Here is a 21,353-nt window from a genome sequence, read left to right as displayed (position 1 = left end):
AGTACCTGGGACTTACCTGGGAGCCAAAATAGGGCGCAGGAGGACTCCTGGAATGGGAGGGGTGGGGAAGGACAGGGAGGGGCGGGGCCAGCCGGCAATTTAACAACCAGTTCAGCCAAAGTGGTGTGAACTGGTTGAAATCCCACCACGGCCTATACCATTTCAGACAAGTAGCTGCCCAGTCCCTTTCTAAAAAGCTCCAGTAATGGACACCCAGGACTTCTGGTGGCAAACAGTTCCACTGGTTAATTGTTCTCATCGTCAGGATATTTCTCCTTCGTTCTAGACTGAATCTCTCCTTGATGAGTTGACCTCCGTTGCTTCTGGTCCTGCAACCGCAATAGGGACCAGCAACTTGATTCTGAAGCGAAGTAATCTGAAAAAAACCAAACCGGTCCTAACGTTTCGTTTTTCAGCGCCGTTGCAACTTTGAACGGTCACTAAACAAACCATTGTAAGTCGAGGACTGCCCGTACTAATGCTACGCATGATGTTGAGTCTAGTTTTGCCTTCCTTCCCGTTGATGCAGAAATAGCGACCGACGCAGAGCTGTCGACCAAGGAGAACCCGGCCGAAGGGCAGCTGAACTCCGAAGAAGGACTTCGACCTCCTCATCTCTCAACGGAGCGGAAGGACAGCCCAGCAATGGACCACCTGAGGCTGGATGCTGATGGTGGGTTTGAGGGAGGGTCTTCGGGGGCCCCTTGTCTTTTTCGCCCGGCCCTTCCCACTCATCTGATATCCTTCCCGCTGCAAAAGTGGGATGAAAACTCATGAAAAATCTCCTTGCAGAGACAACGGGGCGACCACAAAGGCGCCCCCTGTCGCCTAAAACTTGGAGAGATGTGGATTCGAATTCAGGACTGAAATAGCAAAAATCAAGGCTGATGGCAGGGTTTATTTTGTTAACGGTGCACTCTGCTGGAGGAATCCCCTCCAGAAAACAACGGAGAAAACGATACACTCATCTTTACCCTCACAACAGTATGTTTAGTGACGGTTCAAACTGAAAACATCTGTTTTGTTTTGTTTTGTTTTATTTTATCCTGTCTTGTCCTGTCCTCTCCTCACCTATCCTATTCCATTCTTCTGTTCTGTTCTGTCCTGTCCTGTCTTATTCTTCCATGCCCTCCCCTCTCATCCTACCCTATCCTTCTTTTTGTCCTGTTCTTCTCTTCTCTCCTCTCCTATCCCATCCTTCTGTTCTATTCTGTCCTGTCCTGTCCTATTCTTCCATCCCCTCCCATCCTACCTTGTCCTTTTTGTTCTGTTCCATCCTACCCCATCCTTCTTTTTGTCCTGTTCTCTTCTCTTCCCTTCCCTGCTCTTCTCCTCTCCCCTCTCCTCTCCTCTCCGCTCCGCTCCTCTTCTATCCCATCCTTCTGTTCTATTATGTCCTGTCCTGTCCTGTCCTATTCTTCTATCTCCTCCCCTCCCATCCTACTCTATCCTTTTTGTTCTGTTCCATCCTACCCCATTCTTCTTGTCCTATTCTCTTCTCCTCTCCTCTCCTCTCCTCTCCTCTCCTCTCCTCTCCTCTCCTCTCCTCTCCTATCCTATCCTATCCTATCCTATCCTATCCTTTTGTGCTGTATCATTTTTGTTCTTTCCGGTTCTGTCCTATCCTATTCTCCTGTCCTCGCCTCCTCTCCTCTTCCATACTCTCCTACCCTATCCTTGTTTTTGTCCTGTTCTGTTCTGTCCTGTCCTACTCTACCATACCCTACCCTACCCCATCCTAACCATCTCCTTTGTTGCAAAGGCTCTTCTGCAGATTCCGGCTGTCTGGGCCAACACCATTCCTGGGGGGATGGAGGGGCAAAACAGCCCACACCACAGGGCCCTTCGCGAAGCATCTCTGAGGCTGACGGCCAGTCCGAGGATGGAAAGACCACGCCTGAGGCCATCGCTGAGAAGGAACCTCCGAAAAGTTCTCGCAAGGCGTCTCCAAAGTTGGGGCCAGGTTTGTCATTTGGAAGCTTGGAGAGGGAGAAAGGAATTATAACAGAATAACAGAGTCGGGTGGGGCCTTGGAGGCCTCCCCCGGGACTTGTTCTAAACCGAGAACTCCTGCTGCTGCCTTCTAATTATAACTGTATTTATTTTTAGATAGGATATAGTTGCAATTCCCGGGACTCGGTGGGATGAAACCCCCCCCATTAAATGTCCTGTTGTTGGATACGGCCCATTGTTCACATCCGTCCAGATCTTTTGGGGATCCCGAGTTTGTCTTCTGGAGTGTTGGCTGTTCTTGCCATTTTAATGTCATCTGCAAATTTGAATGAGTTTCCCTTCTCTTCCCTCATCTAAGTCATTGATGAAGGTATTGAAGAGTCCTGGGCCTAAGGGAGAATCTTGTGGAAGCCCACTGCTTGCTTCCCTCCTTGTAGGCCAGTGTTTCTCAACCTTGGCGACTTTAAGTCCTGTGGACTTCAACTCCCAGAATCCCCCAGCCAGCTATGCTGGCTGGGGGATTCTGGGAGTTGAAGTCCACAGGACTTAAAGTCGCCAAGGTTGAGAAACACTGTTGTAGACATAGTACAATTGAGGACTACTTGTTGAGTAACCGCCAGTTACGCCACCTAGTGGTGATGCTGTTTATCCTACATTTCCCCAGTTTCCCAAGAAGTAGGTTGTGGTCTGTTGAATGCCTTACTGAAGTCTAACTATGCTACCTCCGTGGCGTTCTGCTGCTCTACTAATTTAGTCACTGGGTCAAAGAATGAAATAAGACTGGTTTGCCATGGCCTGTTTTTCACAAACCCATTCTGGCTGCTAGTTATCCCTTTATTTGTTTCCAGAGATGATACAATTGCGGTTGCTGAAACTCGGTGGGATAAAACCCACGTCACCTGTCCTGCTGTTGGATACGGCCCCATTGTTTACGTCTAACCAGATCTTTGGGGATCCCAAGCTGGTTTTCTGGGTCGTCAACCGTTCTTGCCATTTTAGTGCCATAGGCAAATTTGGATGAGTTTCCTCTCTATTCTCTCATCTGTCACTTATAATGAGTCTTATAAGCGGCAAGGTGGCGCAGTGGTTAGGGGTGCAGCACTGCAGGCCACTTCAGCTGACTGTTATCTGCAGTTCGGCGGTTCAAATCTCACCGGCTCAGGGTTGACTCAGCCTTCCATCCTTCCGAGGTGGGTGAAATGAGGCCCCGGATTGTTGTTGGGGGCGATATGCTGACTCTGTAAACCGCTTAGAGAGGGCTGGAAGCCCTATGAAGCGGTATATAAGTCTAACTGCTACTGCTATTGCTATAATGTTATTTATTTATGAATCCCATCAGCCTCTCCCTCTCTTGTAGCAGGAGCGTCAGAAGAGAAGCCTCCACTTCAGGGGTTGCTGAAGTGCCTGAAGGATCTGGTTACCTTGCAGTCCAGCCGTGGCCCCCAAACTCCCCTCAAGGCTTCCATAGGGAGCCAGCCACTGCCCCCCAGATTTGGGCGGTGGGGAGGCAGGAGTGAGTCATTGCCCATCCAAGGTAAATCTTGATTTTCATGGCGGTCTACTTGGCGCTGCCCCTGAAAAGTGTTCGGAGACTACAATTAGTCCAGAATGCAGCCGCGCGAGCAATATTGGGTGCACCAAGGTACACCCATATTACACCTATCCTCCACGAGCTGCACTGGCTTCCCATTGGTCTCCGAGCATGATTCAAGGTGCTGGTTATCACCTGTAAAGCCCTACATGGCCTAGGACCCTGATACCTGCGAGACCGTCTTCTGCCGCACACCTCCCTTAGACCATTAAGATCGCACAGGATGGGCCTTCTCCGGGTGCCTTCAACGGGACAATGCCGGCTGGCGACGCCTAGGAGTAGGGCATTCTCTGTTGCTGCTCTGGCCCTATGGAATGAGCTACCCCCAGAGATCCGGGCCCTACCCACTCTCATGGCCTTCCGCAAAGCTATTAAAACCTGGCTTTTCCGGCAGGCCTGGGGCTGTTGACCTCTTGATTGAAGTCCAGCCCCCCCCCTCTGATTGGGTGTATGTTGTGCTTCTTCTTAACTTCTTAACTTTGTTGCGTCTTATTGTTTTAATTCTTTTTTAATATTTTTCATTTCTGTAAGCCGCCCGGAGTCCTTCGGGATTGGGCGGCCTAGAAATTCAATAAATGAAATGAAATTTACCCGGAAATTTCACCTCAAACCTTCTCTTCTGGGACTAAGCACAGCCCCCCACAAAATGAATAAGGTGATCCTTGACTTATGACCACAACTGAGCCCGAAATGTCCATTTTACGACCTTTCTCGCCACGGTGGCTAAGCGAATTCCCTGCAGGGATGACGTCGGTAACCTGGTTGTTAAGTGAATCCAGTTTCCCCCTTGACTTTACTTGCCTGAAGGTTGCAAAAGGGGATCAGCGTGACCGTCGTAAATATGAGTCATTTGCCAAGCATCTGAATTTGGATCGCGTGGCCACTCGGAACGCTGCAACGGTGGTTAAGTGTGAAAGAGGGTCGTCGGTGTCTTTTTTTCAGTGCTGCTGTAACTTTGAACTGTCACTAAATGAACCGTTGTAAGTCAGGGAGTACCTGTAATTAAGACTCACTGCTCTGGTTTTTATTTCCGGTCTGCATTGCAGGAATTTTGCTCCAGAAAATAGTAACGCGGACTCCTACAGACAAAAGGATGTATTCGTATTTATAAATTTCTGGAGGGAAAATGATGCAGTCATGCACAGAATAACAGAATAACTGAATAGCTGAATAACAGAATAACAGAAGAGTGACAAAATATTCTTGTAAGAGAATTAACAGAATAATAATAACCGAATGACAGAATAACAGAGTAGTGGAGTTGGAAGGGACCTTGGAGGTCTTCTAGTCCAACCTCCTGCTCAAGCGGGCGACCCTTCTCTCCTCCTCCCTCTCCTCCCCCTCCTCAGAATAACAGGATTTTTCACACTTATGACCATTGCAGTATTCCCCCATAACCTCATATCCTCGGCAATTGATTCATCCTTATGACGGTTGCAGTGTCCCAGGGTCACGTGGTTCCCATTTGCGACCTTCCGACAAGCAAAATCAGTGGGGAAACGAGATTCCCTTAAACAACCAGTTTCCTAACTAAATCCACTGATGTAATTCACTTAATCAACCCTGGCAAGAAAGTTTTTCAACTGGGGCAACGTTCTCTCAAAACATGTTTCACTTTAGTGACAGAAATGTTGGGCTCAATTGTGGTCGTATGTCGAGTGCTGCCTGCATTTTTGGACTTTTTCCCATGGGCACGCAGAAGGTGTAGGCTGTCTTAGAATTGTTGAGGCACCAGCCCGTTTTAGAAATGTGTGTGAATATGTTGTTGTTAAGCAATTATAAAATGATAAAGAGTGGTGCAGTGGCCTACAGGTGGCGCTCTCACCTCACAATCAGGAAGCTGTGAGCTCTATCCCAGTGTTTCTCAACCTTGGCGACTTTAAGTCCTGTGGACTTCAACTTCCAGAATTCCACAGCCAGCTGTGCTGGCTGGGGGATTCTGGGAGTTGAAGTCCACAGGACTTAAAGTCACCAAGGTTGAGAAACACTGCTCTATCCCATGTAGAGGCAGATATTTCTTTGTCTGGGCACAATGAGAATGTATCTGCTGAATAAAACTCCGCATTGGCGACAGGGAAGGGCATCCGGCCATTTAATATTCCACTAGCTCCATTCAGTTGCCCAGACTCCACCCTACAAGGGATTATGGGGTCATTAAAAGATGATGATGATGATGATGATGATTCAATTGTAAAATGATTTCATGCCCACCAAAACTCTTTTCAACTTTCCCACATGTGGGAAGGGTTCCAAATAGCGTCCAAAAGTAAATCAGAGTCTGAAGCAAAGTATTGCTCAAAGTCCCAATTTAATTAAGAGAGCCACGTTGGCACATCTGGGAAAACCCGAATCTGTGAAAGCTTCCCGGTTTTTCCCCACCCAGTTGAAAGTTCAAGATCCTGCCCCCCACACCCACAAGTCCATCCCATGGTCCAATCTCCCACTGCCACACACTGGCAGCTTCCACCCATCCAGTTCCAGCCAGGTGCAGAGGTGAAAAGACAAAAGATGACCTTGGCTCTCTAGAAAGAACGTTGTTATGGCTGCACATCACCCAATCCCGTACAATCCCTCCCTCTCCATTTTCCCACAATAGAAAATGAATGGTGGAAAGTGTGACAGGCCTGAAGTCGAGAAGAAAAGATGGATTGCAGGCCTGACACACTGTTAGAATTAAGGCATCGGGGTTTCTCAGCCGGGGTTTTATCCCCGTGTATCTAAATTTTAATTCCTACCTATCGATCCTGCCTGCAGTTAAGGTGGAAGCTTCCGGAGAGGAGCTGGGGGCCTGCAACCCCAGAGAAGTATCTGGGTCTTCTGTGGCAACCATCTCCCAGGCCAAAGGGAGCCAGACAGGTGGAAAAGAGAAAGACAACTTTCTGGCAGGTATGTGACTTGCCAGTGGCTGCCGACCACAGATCCCATCCCACTGGGTGCAGTTTCCTGGCTGCCAAGGGGAGGGGGCTTTGGTGGGGAAGGGGTTTTTCTTTCTGTCCCTGTCTCTGGCAAAGCCGGGATTAAGGGCAGCGTTTGTGGGTCTCTGCAGTCAAAACGGAGCAGGAGACCAGCAGCTGCCCACACCAGGACCTGCCAGGAGGCCTCTCCTTAGTGATTGTCCGTGAAAGTCCGGAGAAAGCCCAAGACTCATCCGGCATCTCGGCTGTTTGTGGTAAACTTCCAGGTCTGGTTTTGGGGTTGAATTTCATGGGTGGCCTGAAACATTGGGAGAAGGAGAGATGGGTGGAAAGGAAGGGGGGGCAGAGAGAAAGAAGGAAAGAAAGAAGGGTAAGAAAAGGGGGGGGGAGAGAAAGAAGGAGAAAGGAAAGATAAAGGAAAGAAAAAGAATAGCAATAGCAATAGCAGTTAGACTTATATACCACTTCATAGGGCTTTCAGCCCACTCTAAGTGGTTTACAGAGTCAGCATATCACCCCCAACAACAATCCGGGTCCTCATTTTACCCACCTCGGAAGGATGGAAGGCTGAGTCAACCCTGAGCCGGTGAGATTTGAACAGCCGAACTGCAGAACTGCAGTCAGCTGAAGTAGCCTGCATTTAACCACTGCGCCACCTCGGTTCTATAGAAAAGGGACAAATAGTGGGAAGGCAAGGCAGAGGAGAGAAATGAAGGAGAGAAAAAAGTAAGAAGAGGAAAGAGGAAGGAAAGAAAGACATAAAGGAAATAAAAGGAAGAGGGGGAAAGGAAGGAAGGAAAGAAAAGGGAGAAAAGGAAAGAAAAAAGTATGAAAAGGGGGAGAGAGAAGAAAGAAATAAAGGAAAGATAAAAAAGAAAAAGAAAAGGGGGAGGGGGAAAGGAAGGAAAGGGAGAAAGAAGGAAATAAAAAATAAGAAAGGGGGAGAGAGAGAAAGGAAAGAAAGAAGGAAAAATAGATAAAGAAGGGGAAAAAGGTAGAGAGGGAGAAGGAAGAAGAGAAGGAAGGAAGGAAGCAGAGATAGCAGAAGGAAGAAAGGAGGAAGGAAACAGGAGAGAAAGGATTAAGGGAATGGCAAGAAGGATAGTAGAAAAGGGAAGGAAGGGGAAGGAAGGAAGGATCGATGGAAGGACAGAAAAGGGAAGGGGAAAGGAAGGAAGAAAGGAAGGAAGAAAGAAAGGAGAGATGGGGAAGAAGGAAGGAGAAAGAAAAAGAAGAGATAGAAGAAGGTAGGAAAGAAGAAGGGAAGACAAGGGGGAAGAGCACTGTAAGAAGGAAAGGGAAGAAAAGAGAAGAAAGGATGAGAAGGGAAGGGAAGAGAGCTATTCGCAGGCAAATGCCAGATTGTTTCAGGCAGGACTGGAAATGTTTTGGTCCCATCTTGACAGCAGTCAAGATCAACCTTCCTTCACTCAGCATCCTTTCAATATCTTGGAATACAAAGCCCATCTTTCCCAGCCAGTTGGCTCAAAGCCCATTTTGTTTTGAAATGTGGTCATCATACAGTCTGTTTCTCGGTCCCCCTTCTCCTGGCGTCACTCCCTCCCCATCTGTGGATGGACGTGGAGGGCTTTGGGGAGAGGTTTTTTTTTTGGGGGGGAAACTGGAGGGAGGGGCATGGAAGCAGCCTTTCCCACCCCCTCCAAGTCCTTGCAGTAGAGATGCCTTCATTGTACTCCCCTCCCAGTTAAATCCGAGGAAGAACACCCTCTACGAGGCCATGGAGATGAACTTGGAAGAGAAGAGTTACCACCACTTTGGCCATCCAAGGACCAGTTTGTCACCCAGGTCCAAGCTGGGACTATGGGTCCCGTATTCAGCTGGTAAGGCAAAGACCGTTTAGGGCAGAGTCAGTGGGGGGGGACGCACCTCTGGCAGGTGGGAAGGCTGTCGTCTCTACCCCACATTTTGTTTTCCGTGTTTGAGTGATTGTGGACAAGGTTTACCTGGGAAGATGAAGAAGTTGAGGTTGAGGACGGGGGGGGGGGAGATGAAGAGGAAGTCAAGGTTGAGCTGGGGAGATGAAGAAGAAATTAGAATTGCCCTGAGTAAGTGAAGAAGAGTCAGAGTTGACCTGCGGGGGTCAAGAAGAGTCAGAGTTGACCGGGAAGGGTGAGGGTTAAGACATCAGGGCTGACCTGGGGAGATGAAGAAGATGTCAAGGTTGAGCTGGAGAGATGAAGAAGTTAAAGTTGACCTGAGTAAGTGAAGAAGGGTTAGAGTTGACCTGGGGAGGTGAAGAAGAAGTCAAGGTTGAGCTGGGGAGATGAAGAAGAAGTCAAGGTTGAGCTGGGGAGGGGATGAATAAGAAGTCAGAGTTGACCTGGAGAGATGAAGAAGTCAAGGTTGACCTGGGAGGTGAAGAAGAAGAAGTCATGGTTCACCTGTGGTGGGGGGTAAAAAAAGTCAGAGTTGACCTGGGGAGGGGAAGAAGAAGTCAAGGTTGACATGGGGCGGGGGATAAAAAAGAAGTCAAGGTTGAGCTGAGGAGATGAAGAAGAAGTTGATCCGAGTAAGTGAAGAAAACCTGGGGAGATGAAAAAGATGTCAAGGTTGACCTGGGGAAGGGGATGAAAAAGAAGTCAGAGTTGACCTGGGGAGGTGAAGAAGTCAGGTTGACCTGGGGAGGTGAAGAAGAAGTCAGGGTTGACTTGCGGTGGAGGATAAAAAAAGCCAGAGTTGACCTGGGGAGATGAAGAAGTAGTCAAGGTTGATCTGGGGAGATGAAGAAGAAGTTGATCTGAGTAAGTGAAGAAGAGTCAAAGTTGACCTGGGGAGATGAAAAAGATGTCAAGGTTGACCTGGGGAAGGGGATGAAAAAGAAGTCAGAGTTGACCTGGGGAGGTGAAGAAGTCAAGGTTGACCTGGGGAGGTGAAGAAGAAGTCAGGGTTGACTTGCGGTGGAGGATAAAAAAAAGCCAGAGTTGACCTGGGGAGATGAAGAAGTAGTCAAGGTTGATCTGGGGAGATGAAGAAGAAGTTGATCTGAGTAAGTGAAGAAGAGTCAAAGTTGACCTGGGGAGATGAAAAAGATGTCAAGGTTGACCTGGGGAAGGGGATGAAAAAGAAGTCAGAGTTGATCTGGGGAGGTGAAGAGGTCAAGGTTGACCTGGGAGGTTGAAGAAGAAGTCAAAGTTGACCTGGGGAGGGCTGAATTAGGTAGAGGGCATTTTGGGGGTCAAAGGGATAGGCAGAGACACTTCAGCAGGAAGTGGGAGACCTCACATAGGTGGCTCAGAGAAGAAGCAGGAAGTGGTGGGAGTTTCAATCCTAGGAAGTCCTGAAAGGAAAGAAAGTCCAAACCCAGGTAAGATGTTGGAGAAGGAAGGAAAGAGTTGGTCCAGAGGTCCCTGCCCAGCCTATGTGTCCATAGTGAAGGACAAAGGGAGAGCTTCTCTCATTCCCATCCCTGAAGGACAGGTTCCAAGCATGGTTGTCTGAGGATAATGATGCCAAGGTGTTTGGAGATCTACCTTGAGTTCCTCCTCCATCTCCTCCTCTTTCCTCTTTCCTCTCTTCTCCTTCCCCCTTCCTCCTTACTCTTCTCCTTCTCTTTCTTTTAGAGTGGAGCCCCGCCACCAGTCCTCTCCATGGCTTGCTCAACTGCCTGAAGGACATCCCCATGCCGAGACCACCGCCCCCACAAATCTTGCCGGGGAAACGAGGAGCAATTGGGGAGAAAGAGAGACGAAGAGGAGGAAGACGAGGACGCTTCGGTAGGCCAGGGGTTGGAAGAAGGTGGTGAGCCTCAACCAGATAATGAAGGAAGGGTTCTCCAATCGTGGCAGTTTCCAGGAAGGTGGACTTCAGCTCCCAGAATTCCACTGCCATTGATGAGAATTCTGGGAGTTGAAGTCCACTCGCCTTCAATTCATCAAGGTTGGGGAACTCCCAGCTAGGTAGAGCATAGATCAGGAGGTCCACTCGGTCCCGCATTTCCAAATTTCATCCCCAGCCATGCATCTCACTCTTCCCCAGATGTTGTATTCTGACTTCATCCCATCATACAGGCAGTTGCTGATCTGTAAACCAGTTGGTTTAATCTTTGGTTCCCAAAGAGAGACACGGAAGCTCCCGAGAGCCCGGGTTGAGTGGGGAGGGTCCCTTAAGCAATCTTAGGAGCAGCATCTTCAACCAGAGCTTGAAAGAAACCCTGGTCCCTTCGACATGGAGGGCAACCCCTAATCCCAGGGCCTGCCTGCCTCTTCCTCCTTTCCTTGTCTCTTGCCAGGCCCTCCATCCGATAATTGTCCTCCCCAAGGATCAGAAGCTGGTCTCGGGGAAAAGCCAGCCCAGCAGTCCTTGCCACCCCAGGGATATGCCAACGGGCACCATGAGAGACAGCCGGCAGGGCGGAAAGTGGAGACGATGATCGGGCAGGAAGGTAAGTTCCATTAACAGGAGAAGCCTTGAAGATCCAGCTTGTTCAATGCGCTGTTTTTATCTATCATCTATCCATTCTCTCTCTCTCTCTCTCTCTGTCTCTCTCTGTCTCTCTCTGTCTCTCTCTGTCTCTGTCTCTCTCTCTCTCTCTCTCTCTCTCTCTCCCTCCCTCCCTCCCTCCCTCCCTCTCTTTCATCTAATATCTATCTATCTATCTATCTATCTATCTATCTATCTATCTATCTATCTATCTATCTATCTATCTATCTATCATCTATCTATCTATCTATCTATCTATCTATCTATCTATCTATCTATCATCTATCTATCTATCTATCTATCTATCTATCTATCTATCTATCTATCTATCATTTCTCTCTTATCTATCATTCTCTCTCTCTTCTGTCTTTCATCTATCTATAATCTCTCTCTCTCCATCCATCCATCTCTCTATTCTGCTTGCCTGCCTGCCTGCCTGCCTACCTACCTACCTACCTACCTACCTACCTACCTACCTACCTACCTACCTATCTTCTATCTATCTATCTATCTATCTATCTATCTATCTATCTATCTATCTATCTATCATCTATCTACCTACCTACCTACCTACCTACCTACCTACCTACCTACCTACCTACATCTATCTATCTATCTATCTATCTATCTATCTATCTATCTATCTATCTATCTATCTATCTATCTATCTATCTATCCATCCATCCATCCATCCATCCATCCATCCATCCATCCATCCATCCATCCATCCATCCATCCATCCATCCATCTCTATCCATTATCTTTCTCTGATCTCTCTCTCTCTTTCCCTCCCCCCTCTGTCATTTATATCCCCGCTTTATTAATTGTATTGATCCCTCGAGGTGGTGAACATCCTTAATATCTTTTCCACCTCCTATTTTTTCCACCCTGTGAGCTGGGTTGAGCTGAGAGAGAAACTGCCTGCTCCAAAGTCACCCAACTGGCTTCCATGCCTGAGGCGGGACTAGAACTCACTGACTCCTGGTGATTGGTCCTCCGCCAGCACACATATCCCACAATGAATCCTTGGTCCTAGGAGAAAACGGCATCAGGGTTGGTTCCAGCAGTGGGATTCAAAAAATTTAGCATCTGGTTCTCTGCCCGGTTGCTGGGTGGAAATGGACATGCTGGGGCGTGGCCTACTTGGCCTCCTGCACTGTGGCAGGGGAGGATGTTGATGAGCTCCCTTCCCCTCTCGACAGGTGTGGTTGTTGGTTATATTAAATGCCTGTTTTGTACTAGTATGTTCCCTTTCCCGTTTGAGTTGTTCGCCGCCCTGAGTCCCTATAGGGAATAGGGCGGCATATAAGTAAAATAAAACTTCAAACTTCAAACTTCCCTCCCTTTGGAGCTTTCCTCGAGCCTCCAGGAGGATGAAAATGCCCCCCGGGGGTGTGTTTTTGCCCTCCTGCTAGTTCCGGTAGGCCTGTTTTTATCCTCCCCAGGCTCTGGAGGTTTTCCAAGTCTCCGGCAGGGCAAAAACTGCCTCCCCCGGGCTCCGGAGGCCCTATGGAGACTGGGAATAGGCCCGTTTTTGGACTTCTGATACTTCCGGTAGGCTTGTTTTGTACCCTCCCGGGGCTCCGGACGCTTTCCTTGAGCCTCCAGGAGGGTGGAAAAGGCCTCCCCTGGGCTCTGGAAGCCCTTCAGAAGCCAGAAACAGGCCCGTTTCCAGATTTCTGGTACTTTTGCTAGGCCCGTTTTCCACCCCCCTAGAGCCTCCACACAGGCCCTGCACTTACCTCGCACCCAAAATGGGTCACGTGGAGACTCCTGGGAGGGATGGAGAGGGGTGGGCATGGTCAGCCAGTCATTGCCAACTACTGGTTCAGCGAATAAGATTAAAATTAACATCCAGTTCTCACGAACCGGTCCGAACCGGCTGAATCCCACCCCTGGTTGTTTCACATCTTCGAAGGACAACCTTGTTCTTAAGACTTGCTCACTGAGTATGTTCAGTTGGTCTGCTGGAAGTCTAGCTTACCTTTACTCCAGGAGCAATTATCCCATTGGCAGTTTCCCCTACAACAGCAACCCTCTGAGGTAGACTAGGTTGATTGCCCAGACGTCACCCAAGGAAGTTCTTTCCTTGAGACTGGATTCCAACCTCACTGGCCCCAGTTCTCTTTCAGTGGGTCTTCTGCTGATGTTCCTCTACCGTTCCTCACAGATCTTGGAATCATGAAGGAGCGTCCTCCAAGTGCCTACGTCCAGCCCACGTCCCCTGCTGTCAATTCATCTATCAGCAGCTCCCCGGATTGTCTTCCCTGGTGGACTCCAGAACCTGCCAGATGGAGGAGGAAGGAAGATGGTGAGATCCTTCTTGACCTAGGGTAGTAAGGTAGACTCTGATCCTTCAAGAGCCGGGACATCTTGGTGTTCATCTCTCGGCAGAACATCTCTGTGGGCCAAGGGTTGTGGTTGGGATCTCAAGCAGGGATGACAGCGAGGGAAGTTGGCAGCCAACTCAAGAGTCTTCATGATCAACCACTGTGGTAGGCTTTCACTGCTGGTCTTGGCCATGGTAGCTTGACCTGTTTACCTACCTGTTTTCTACAGAGCTCGGCCAAGCCCAGAGTCCTTTGCAAAACCTCGGGAAGGGGTTCAAGGAGACCCCATTGAGTTCCCCCAGCCAGGCTTCTTCACCGGCCCTCAGCAGCTCTCCAAATGGTCTCCAAAGATGGACGTCGGGGCCAACGCAGCGGGCAAGGAGAGAGGAAGGTGAGAGGGTTGGGGACTCAGGTCTGGTGGGTTCCCGGTTGCAATGCTGACCTAAGGACCCTCAACTCTGTAGGACTCAGTCAGAGCAGCAACCCCTTGCAAGGCCTGGAGAAGTGCTTGAAGGACATCCAGAACCAGCGATGGTCCCCGGCCGTCACTTCCTCCATCCATAGCTCACCGGACAGACTCCGCCAGTGGACACCAGAGCCAGCGCCATGGGCCAGGAGGGAGGGAGGTGAGAGGTAGCTCCATGCCCCACACTCTCCAGTGGGATGCTTTGATGGTGGGGAAAGGGGGAGGAAGTTCAATCTTCTGGGAATGTTCCGCTGAGGTGACCTGTTCTCAGTTCTGTCACCACAGTGTCTATGGGTGGTGGTGAAGGAAGGATCCAGTTGAGCTCACCCACAATCCTTCTTGTCTGTCCATCCATCCATCATCTCTGTCTATCATTATCTCTCCCTCTTTCTAAAATCTCTCTCTATCAATTCGATATCTATCTATCTATCTATCTATCTATCTATCTATCTATCTATCTATCTATCTATCTATCTATCTATCTATCTGTCAATCATTGATCTATCCATCCATCCATCCATCCATCCAACCAACCATCCATCCAGAGGTAGGATGCACATACTTTAACAACCAGTTCGCTGAAAATGTGAGACCCACACACGCATGCTTCACATATGGGCGCTACACGCACGCACCTTTCACACTTGCCTGCAACACCTAAAACAAGGCTTTGTAGATACCCACAAATCACCTTGGCTGCGGGGTGGAAAGTGAGATATCAAGGACCGGATAATGTCACAGTGGGTGGGTGAGGCCAACCAGTGCTTGGAACTACCGGTTTGGGTGAACCGGTTCAAACTGGCAGCTGTATCTGCCTGCCTGCCTGCCTGCCTGCCTGCCTGCCTGCCTGCCTGCCTGCCTGCCTGCCTGCCTGCCTGCCTGCCTGCCTGCCTATCCATCCATCCATCCATCCATCCATCCATCCATCCATCCATCCATCCATCCATCCATCCATCCATCCATCCATCTATCTCATTTATCTCTCTCTCTCTCTCTCTCTCTCTCTCTCTCTCTCCCTCCCTCCCTCCCTCCCTCCCTCTCTCTCTCTCATATCTATGTCTGTCTGTCTGTCTGTCTGTCTGTCTCTATCTATCTATATCTATCTATCTATCTATCTATCTATCTATCTATCTATCTATCTATCTATCTATCTATCTATCTATCTATCTATCTATCTATCTATCAATCATCTAACCTACCTACCTACCTATCAACCTCTAACTGTCCGTCCATCCATATCTATCTATCTATCTATCTATCTATCTATCTATCTATCTATCTATCTATCTATCTATCTATCTATCATCATCATCATCATTATCTATCTAGCTATCTATCTATCTATCTATCTATCTATCTATCTATCTATCTATCTCATCTATCTCATCTATCTATCTATCTATCTATCTATCTATCTATCTATCTATCTATCTATCTATCTATCTATCTATCTATCTATCTATCATCTAACCTACCTACCTATCAACCTCCGTCCGTCCGTCCGTCCGTCCATCCATATCTATCTATCTATCTATCTATCTATCTATCTATCTATCTATCTATCTATCTATCTATCTATCTATCTATCTATCTATCTATCTATCTATCTACCTACCTACCTACCTACCTACCTACCTACCTACCTACCTACCTACCTACCTATCTAATCTCAATCTCATCTATCTTATTTTATCTCTCTCTCTCTCTTATCTCTCTATCTATCTATCTATCTATCTATCTATCTATCTATCTATCTATCTATCTATCTATCTATCTATCTATCTATCATCCATCTATCTATCTATCTACCTACCTACCTACCTACCTACCTACCTACCTACCTACCTACCTACCTACCTATCTAATTTCAATCTCATCTATCATTTTATCTCTCTCTCTCTTATCTATCTATCTATCTATCTATCTATCTATCTATCTATCTATCTATCTATCTATCTATCTATCTATCTAATCTCTATCTCATCTATCTATCTCATCTCTATCTCATCTATCTTATCTCTCTCTCTCTCTCATCTGTGTGTGTGTGTGTGTCTATCATCTATCTAATCTATCCATCCACCCATCATATCTCTCTTTCATTTCTCATCTCTTTGTCTTTCTCTCTATCTGTCCATCCATCTATCTCTCACTCTTTCTCATCTTTCTCTGTCATCTCTATATCTATCTACTTGTCATCTCTCTCTCTCCATTCTTCCTCTCTTTCATCAGCATCCTCTCTCTCTCTGTCATCTATGTATCATCTAACAAACCCTTTTGGGGGGGGGGGTTGTCATAACTTGGAACAGTTGCTAAGCCACCCATCATAGGACGAGGATGCCCCACAAAAGGGAATGCTGGGGTGTGTGTGTGAACCGTGTGCTTCCAGTGGTAGCAGCAACTCGCCTTTTGCAAACAGGAGGAAGCCCCCCGAGGGTCCCACCACTTCAGGGCCTGGAAAATTGCCTGAAAGAGATTGCCCCCAGCAGAGACTTCCTTGTGGCCTCCAGTCCTGCAGGGCGTACCTTCTGCACTCCAAAGCGGCCAGGAATGGAGGAGGCTCACTCACCAAGGCCTTGGGCTGCAGGTAAAGAGGGAAGCTGCGAGAAAATCTGGTTCCGGAGGTCATTGAGAGCTTGGCCTAATGGTTATCACCAAGATTCTAGTCCTCTATGGTGACTAGAGAATCGAGGCTGGGTATGTGGGCAGGAAGATGGAATTCTTCTGTGGCTGCCCTCAAGCGGTTTCCCCCAGCTCTTGTGGTGCAACAAACCAGCATTTGTCAGCCTTAACTATCTTCAGATGTGTGAACTATAAATCCCTGAATTCCCTGCTGCGGAATTCTGGGAGTTGAAGTCCATGGATGATAGATACAATGGATGGATTGGCGAATAGATACAATGGATGGGTTGATGGATGATAAATATGATGGATGGAAGAATGGATGGATGATGGATGGATGGATGAGTTGACGAATAGATACTATAGATAAATTGATCAAAAATAGATACTATAAATAGATTGATGGAAGATAAGTGCGATGGATGGATGAATTGGCGAATAGATACAATGGATAGGTTGATGGATGATAGATATGATGGATGGAGGAATGGATGAATAGATACAATGGATGGGTTGATGGATGATAAATATGATGGCTGGAAGAATGGATGGATGATGGATGGATGAGTTGACGAATAGATACTATAGATAAATTGATCAAAAATGGATATTATAAATAGATTGATGGAAGATAAGTGCGATGGATGGATGAATTGGCGAATAGATACAATGGATGGGTTGATGGATGATAGATATGATGGATGGAAGAATGGATGAATAGATACAATGGATGGATGAATTGACGAATAGATACTATAGATAAATTGATTGAAAAATAGATATTGTAAATAGATTGATGGAAGATAAATGCAATGGATGGATGAATTGATGACTAGATATGATGGATGGTTGATAAATATGATGGATTGATGGATGATAGATATAATGGATGGATTGATGAATAGATGGATGATATACAATAAATGGATGGATGAATAGATTGATCAGCTAGATAAATATAGAGATCAATTGATGGAAGATAGATAGATAGATAGATAGATGATAGATAGATAGATAGATAGATAGATAGATAGATAGATATTTAGATAGATGATAGATATTTAGATATTTAGAGATAGATAGATAGATAGATAGATAGATGTAAGTAGGTAGGTAGGTAGGTAGATAGATAGATAGATAGATATTTAGATAGATGATAGATATTTAGATATTTATAGATAGATAGATAGATAGATAGATAGATAGATAGATAGATAGATAGATAGATAGATAGATAGATAGAGATTCTTTATGATGTGATTGTGGGACTGTGTCAGATTAGACCAACATTTTGGAGAGGACACAGCTTGACCCAGTTCAATATGCAGCCAAGCCACCCAGCTTCATCCTCCTTTTCAGAACCAATGTATGTCCACCTCTCTCTCTTTCCCCACAGGGAGCCTCCCTCCACCATGCGCCTCTGATTTGGAAGTGGCTGCTGAAAATTCTCCCCTCCACCGGCTGATGAACTGCCTGAAGGAAATCCCAATACAACGGCCAAGTTATCTCAACCCACCAAGCGCATTCTCCTCTTCCACATCCTCCTCCTCTTCCTCCTCCTCCAGCTGCAGTGAAACCGAAAGGGACCAGCAGAGCCCAGGAAGTTCAACCTGGTGGGATGGGGGCCAAGGTCGACATCAGCTGCCAGGTGGGCTTCAGAATGTTTAACAGGAGTGGGATTAGAGGCTGACCAGATCCATGGTCCCTCGACCCTTCTGGTTTTGTGGACCAGCAGTGGCGGCAGCAGAGGGGAAGGGAGAAAGAAGGGATGGTTTTTCTCGGAGGTGGCAGGCGTGCACTTGAGGCTGTGCAGCTCTATTTGCACAACCACCACTCACACAATCGGAGCTTTGAGTGTGCACCTCCAATGCTTGTGTGGCCCAGTAAGTGGGTTGTGGCTGGGGTGGTGGTGGTGGTGGTGGAGGACCCTGGTCTAGATGAACCTCTTGAATCAAAGATCTCAATTCCAGAGCAGAATATGAGACACGAGATCTTCCCATCTTGGACACCTCTAGTTAACGTAGTTTTCTTGACTTTCTATACCTGTTCCCAGGATCCGAGAGGGATGTTCTTGTAGGACCGAAGGTGATGTTGGAGGGTAAGAGGAAGTGTCCGCCCGCCCAACTCCCTGTAGAAGAGGAAGAGCAGTTACCTTACACACGAGAGGCCAACTTTGCCGACGGGGGCGGTGAAGCATCTTCTGCCTCTCTCTGTGGCAACCCGGAGAATGACGCGAAGGACACTGCAGATGTCAAGCAGATGTTTCCCTCCATCCACCCTCTACGATGCTCCACAGCTCCGCAGGATGTGATGTCCAGAGCATCTGAAGCAAGGGAAGATGGGCCACCTTCCACACGTACGTAACATGGAGGTGACAATGAGTTGGCCTCTTTGGGGACTTAAACCAGGATCTTGGGGGAGGATCCTGGTTTGCTGGGAGGGGGAGATTTCTTTGGAGAACCTCAAGGGCCCCAAGGGTGAGATCAGGAAGGAAGCATTCTGCACAGCAGTCGAAGTATGGATGAAAGAATCCTAGGGCAGGAAGGGATCTTGGAGGTCTTCTACACCAACTCCCTGTCCAAAGCAGGAGGCCCTCCTTCCATTCCAGATGTTTGACCAGCCAATCTTTTCTTGAAAACCTCCAGGGAAAGGAGCAGGTTATCAGGGCTTGGGAGATCTTGGTTGGCTATTGGGGGCCCTCATGTTCCTTCCTTGATATCTTCTTGGACCCCTGGTGGCTTAAAGTAGAGGAAGGAGGAGGAAGTTTCCAGGAGGAAACTTAATTGAATGTCTCATGATCAAGGACTCTCACAGCCTGGAAGGGAATCAAACCAGGTCAGGAGAAGTCAGTCCAAGCCAATCGTGGTGACTTATATCGTCCACCCATCAGAGGAGTAGATGGAGAACCTTCCTAGGTTACTCCTAAAATAGCCACCATTGGTGTGACCTCTGAGGATTTCTGGAGTAAAGAACCGTCTCTGAGACTTGGGGTGTCCAACCGTGGTACCCTATGTTCTTCATTGGAGTTCCTTCTTCTCGGCGCAGTTCTTGCCAACAAGGTCTTCACCTGTGAGCGGCAGAAGAGCCCAAGAGAAACAGCACCAGACCAGACCCCAACATGTTCCAGCCCCCTAAGCCACAATTCCCAGGATGGGACACCTGAAGGAAACATGGACTGGAGTCAGGAAGAAGTCCAGGTCCGGCCACAGCCTGGAGACAAAGGTAGGCAGCTTCAGCTGAGACTGATGATGTGACTTGGTTGGGTTATGAAATGTCTGCAGGGAAACTACCAAGCTCAGAGAGCACCAAGGAGCGCATAGTCTTTTCTCCTCCCCCTCCTCCTCCTCCTCCTCCTCCTCCTCCTCCTCCTCCTCCTCCACCACCACCACCACCACCACCACCACCACCACCACCACCACCACCACCTCCACCTCCTCCACCTCCTCCTCCTCCACCACCACCTCCTCCACCTCCTCCTCCTCCTCCTCCTCCTCCTCCTCCTCCCAAATCCCTCCCCCTACTAGCACTGATGATGTTACCTAGTTGGGTGATGAAATGTCCACAAGGAAATTACCAAGCTCAGAGAGCACCAAGGAGCGCATAGTCTTTCCTCCTCCTCCTCCTCTCCCCCCTCCTCCTCCTCCTCCTCCCCCTCCTTCTCCTCCTCTCCCCCTCCTTCTCCTCCTCCTCCTCCTCCTTCTCCTCCTCCCCCCTCCTCCTCCTCCTCCTCTCCCCCCTCCTCCTCCTCCTTCTCCTCCTCCTCCTCTCCCCCTCCTCCTCCTCCTCCTTCTCCTCCTCCCCCCTCTTTCTCCTCCTCCTTCTCCTTCTCCCCCCCTCCTCCTCCTCTCCCCCCCTCCTCCTCCTCCTTCTCCTCCTCCTCCTTCTCCTCCTCCCCCCTCCTTCTCCTCCTCCTCCTCCTTCTCCTCCTCCCCCCTCCTCCTCCTCCTCCTCTCCCCCCCTCCTCCTCCTCCTTCTCCTCCTCCTCCTCTCCCCCTCCTCCTCCTCCTCCTTCTCCTCCTCCCCCTCTTTCTCCTCCTCCTTCTCCTTCTCCCCCCCCTCCTCCTCCTCTCCCCCCCCTCCTCCTCCTCCTCCTCCTCCACCACCACCACCACCACCACCACCACCACCACCACCTCCACCTCCTCCACCTCCTCCTCCTCCACCACCACCACCTCCACCACCTCCTCCTCCTCCTCCCAAATCCCTCCCCCTACTAGCACTGATGATGTTACCTAGTTGGGTGATGAAATGTCCACAAGGAAATTACCAAGCTCAGAGAGCACCAAGGAGCGCATAGTCTTTCCTCCTCCTCCTCCTCCTCCTCCTCCTCCTCCTCCTCCTCTCCCCCCTCCTCCTCCTCCTCCTCCTCCCCCTCCTTCTCCTCCTCTCCCCCCTCCTTCTCCTCCTCCTCCTCCTCCTTCTCCTCCTCCCCCCTCCTCCTCCTCCTCCTCTCCCCCCTCCTCCTCCTCCTTCTCCTCCTCCTCCTCTCCCCCTCCTCCTCCTCCTCCTTCTCCTCCTCCCCCCTCTTTCTCCTCCTCCTTCTCCTTCTCCCCCCCCTCCTCCTCCTCTCCCCCCCTCCTCCTCCTCCTTCTCCTCCTCCTCCTTCTCCTCCTCCCCCCTCCTTCTCCTCCTCCTCCTCCTTCTCCTCCTCCCCCTCCTGCTCCTCCTCTCCTCTTCCACCTCCACCTCCCAAATCCCTCCCCCTACTAGCACTGATGATGTTACCTAGCTGAATGATGAAATGTCTGCAAGGAAACCACCAAGCTCAGAGACCCCCAGGGACCCTCCCCCCAGTTCAACTCTGAGCTCCTATTAGAGGACGGGGATGATCACCTTCCAGCTCTACCTGCTGTGGTCCCAAGTTCAAATCCCGCTTCCCTTTGGATTGGGAGAGGGTGCCAATGTGCTGCCACCATATTGGGCAGAGTTTTGTAGGGAGGACTTGGCAAAGGGAGGAGTGGACTGTAAACTGCCTTAGCCAATCACAGAATGGTGTCTTTCTTTGCCCAGAGGGGGGGACCGGAAGTAGCCCTCGCCAG

The 21,353-nt window shown here is 48.9% G+C and overlaps 1 protein-coding gene and 1 long non-coding RNA gene across 2 annotated transcripts in view; both read left to right on the top strand.

The window, feature by feature from the left end:
* LOC106543914 (uncharacterized) overlaps positions 1 to 21,353 on the top strand; it is a gene marked incomplete in the record, with an annotated part of 54,149 nt that overhangs the window by 20,876 nt on the left and 11,920 nt on the right. Inside the window, 10 exon segments of the mRNA XM_087712222.1 lie at positions 8,165 to 8,300; positions 10,041 to 10,193; positions 10,709 to 10,861; positions 13,070 to 13,210; positions 13,459 to 13,620; positions 13,694 to 13,855; positions 16,112 to 16,279; positions 17,711 to 17,962; positions 18,368 to 18,670; positions 19,360 to 19,527. Of these exon segments, the coding sequence (XP_087568348.1) occupies positions 8,165 to 8,300; positions 10,041 to 10,193; positions 10,709 to 10,861; positions 13,070 to 13,210; positions 13,459 to 13,620; positions 13,694 to 13,855; positions 16,112 to 16,279; positions 17,711 to 17,962; positions 18,368 to 18,670; positions 19,360 to 19,527 (1,798 nt within the window).
* On the top strand, positions 3,328 to 6,705 carry LOC148045741 (uncharacterized). Its single transcript, XR_015696310.1, has 3 exons — positions 3,328 to 3,487; positions 6,299 to 6,430; positions 6,591 to 6,705. It is a non-coding gene; the product is annotated as an uncharacterized LOC148045741 (long non-coding RNA).

The sequence above is a fragment of the Thamnophis sirtalis genome, unplaced genomic scaffold (genome assembly GCF_051295495.1).
Source record: "Thamnophis sirtalis isolate CommonGarterSnake01/CBP01778 unplaced genomic scaffold, rThaSir2_p1.2 scaffold_4, whole genome shotgun sequence".
NCBI lineage: Eukaryota > Metazoa > Chordata > Lepidosauria > Squamata > Natricidae > Thamnophis > Thamnophis sirtalis.
Note: the sequence above shows the minus strand (reverse complement) of the source record. Positions and strands in the feature narration are given on the sequence as shown.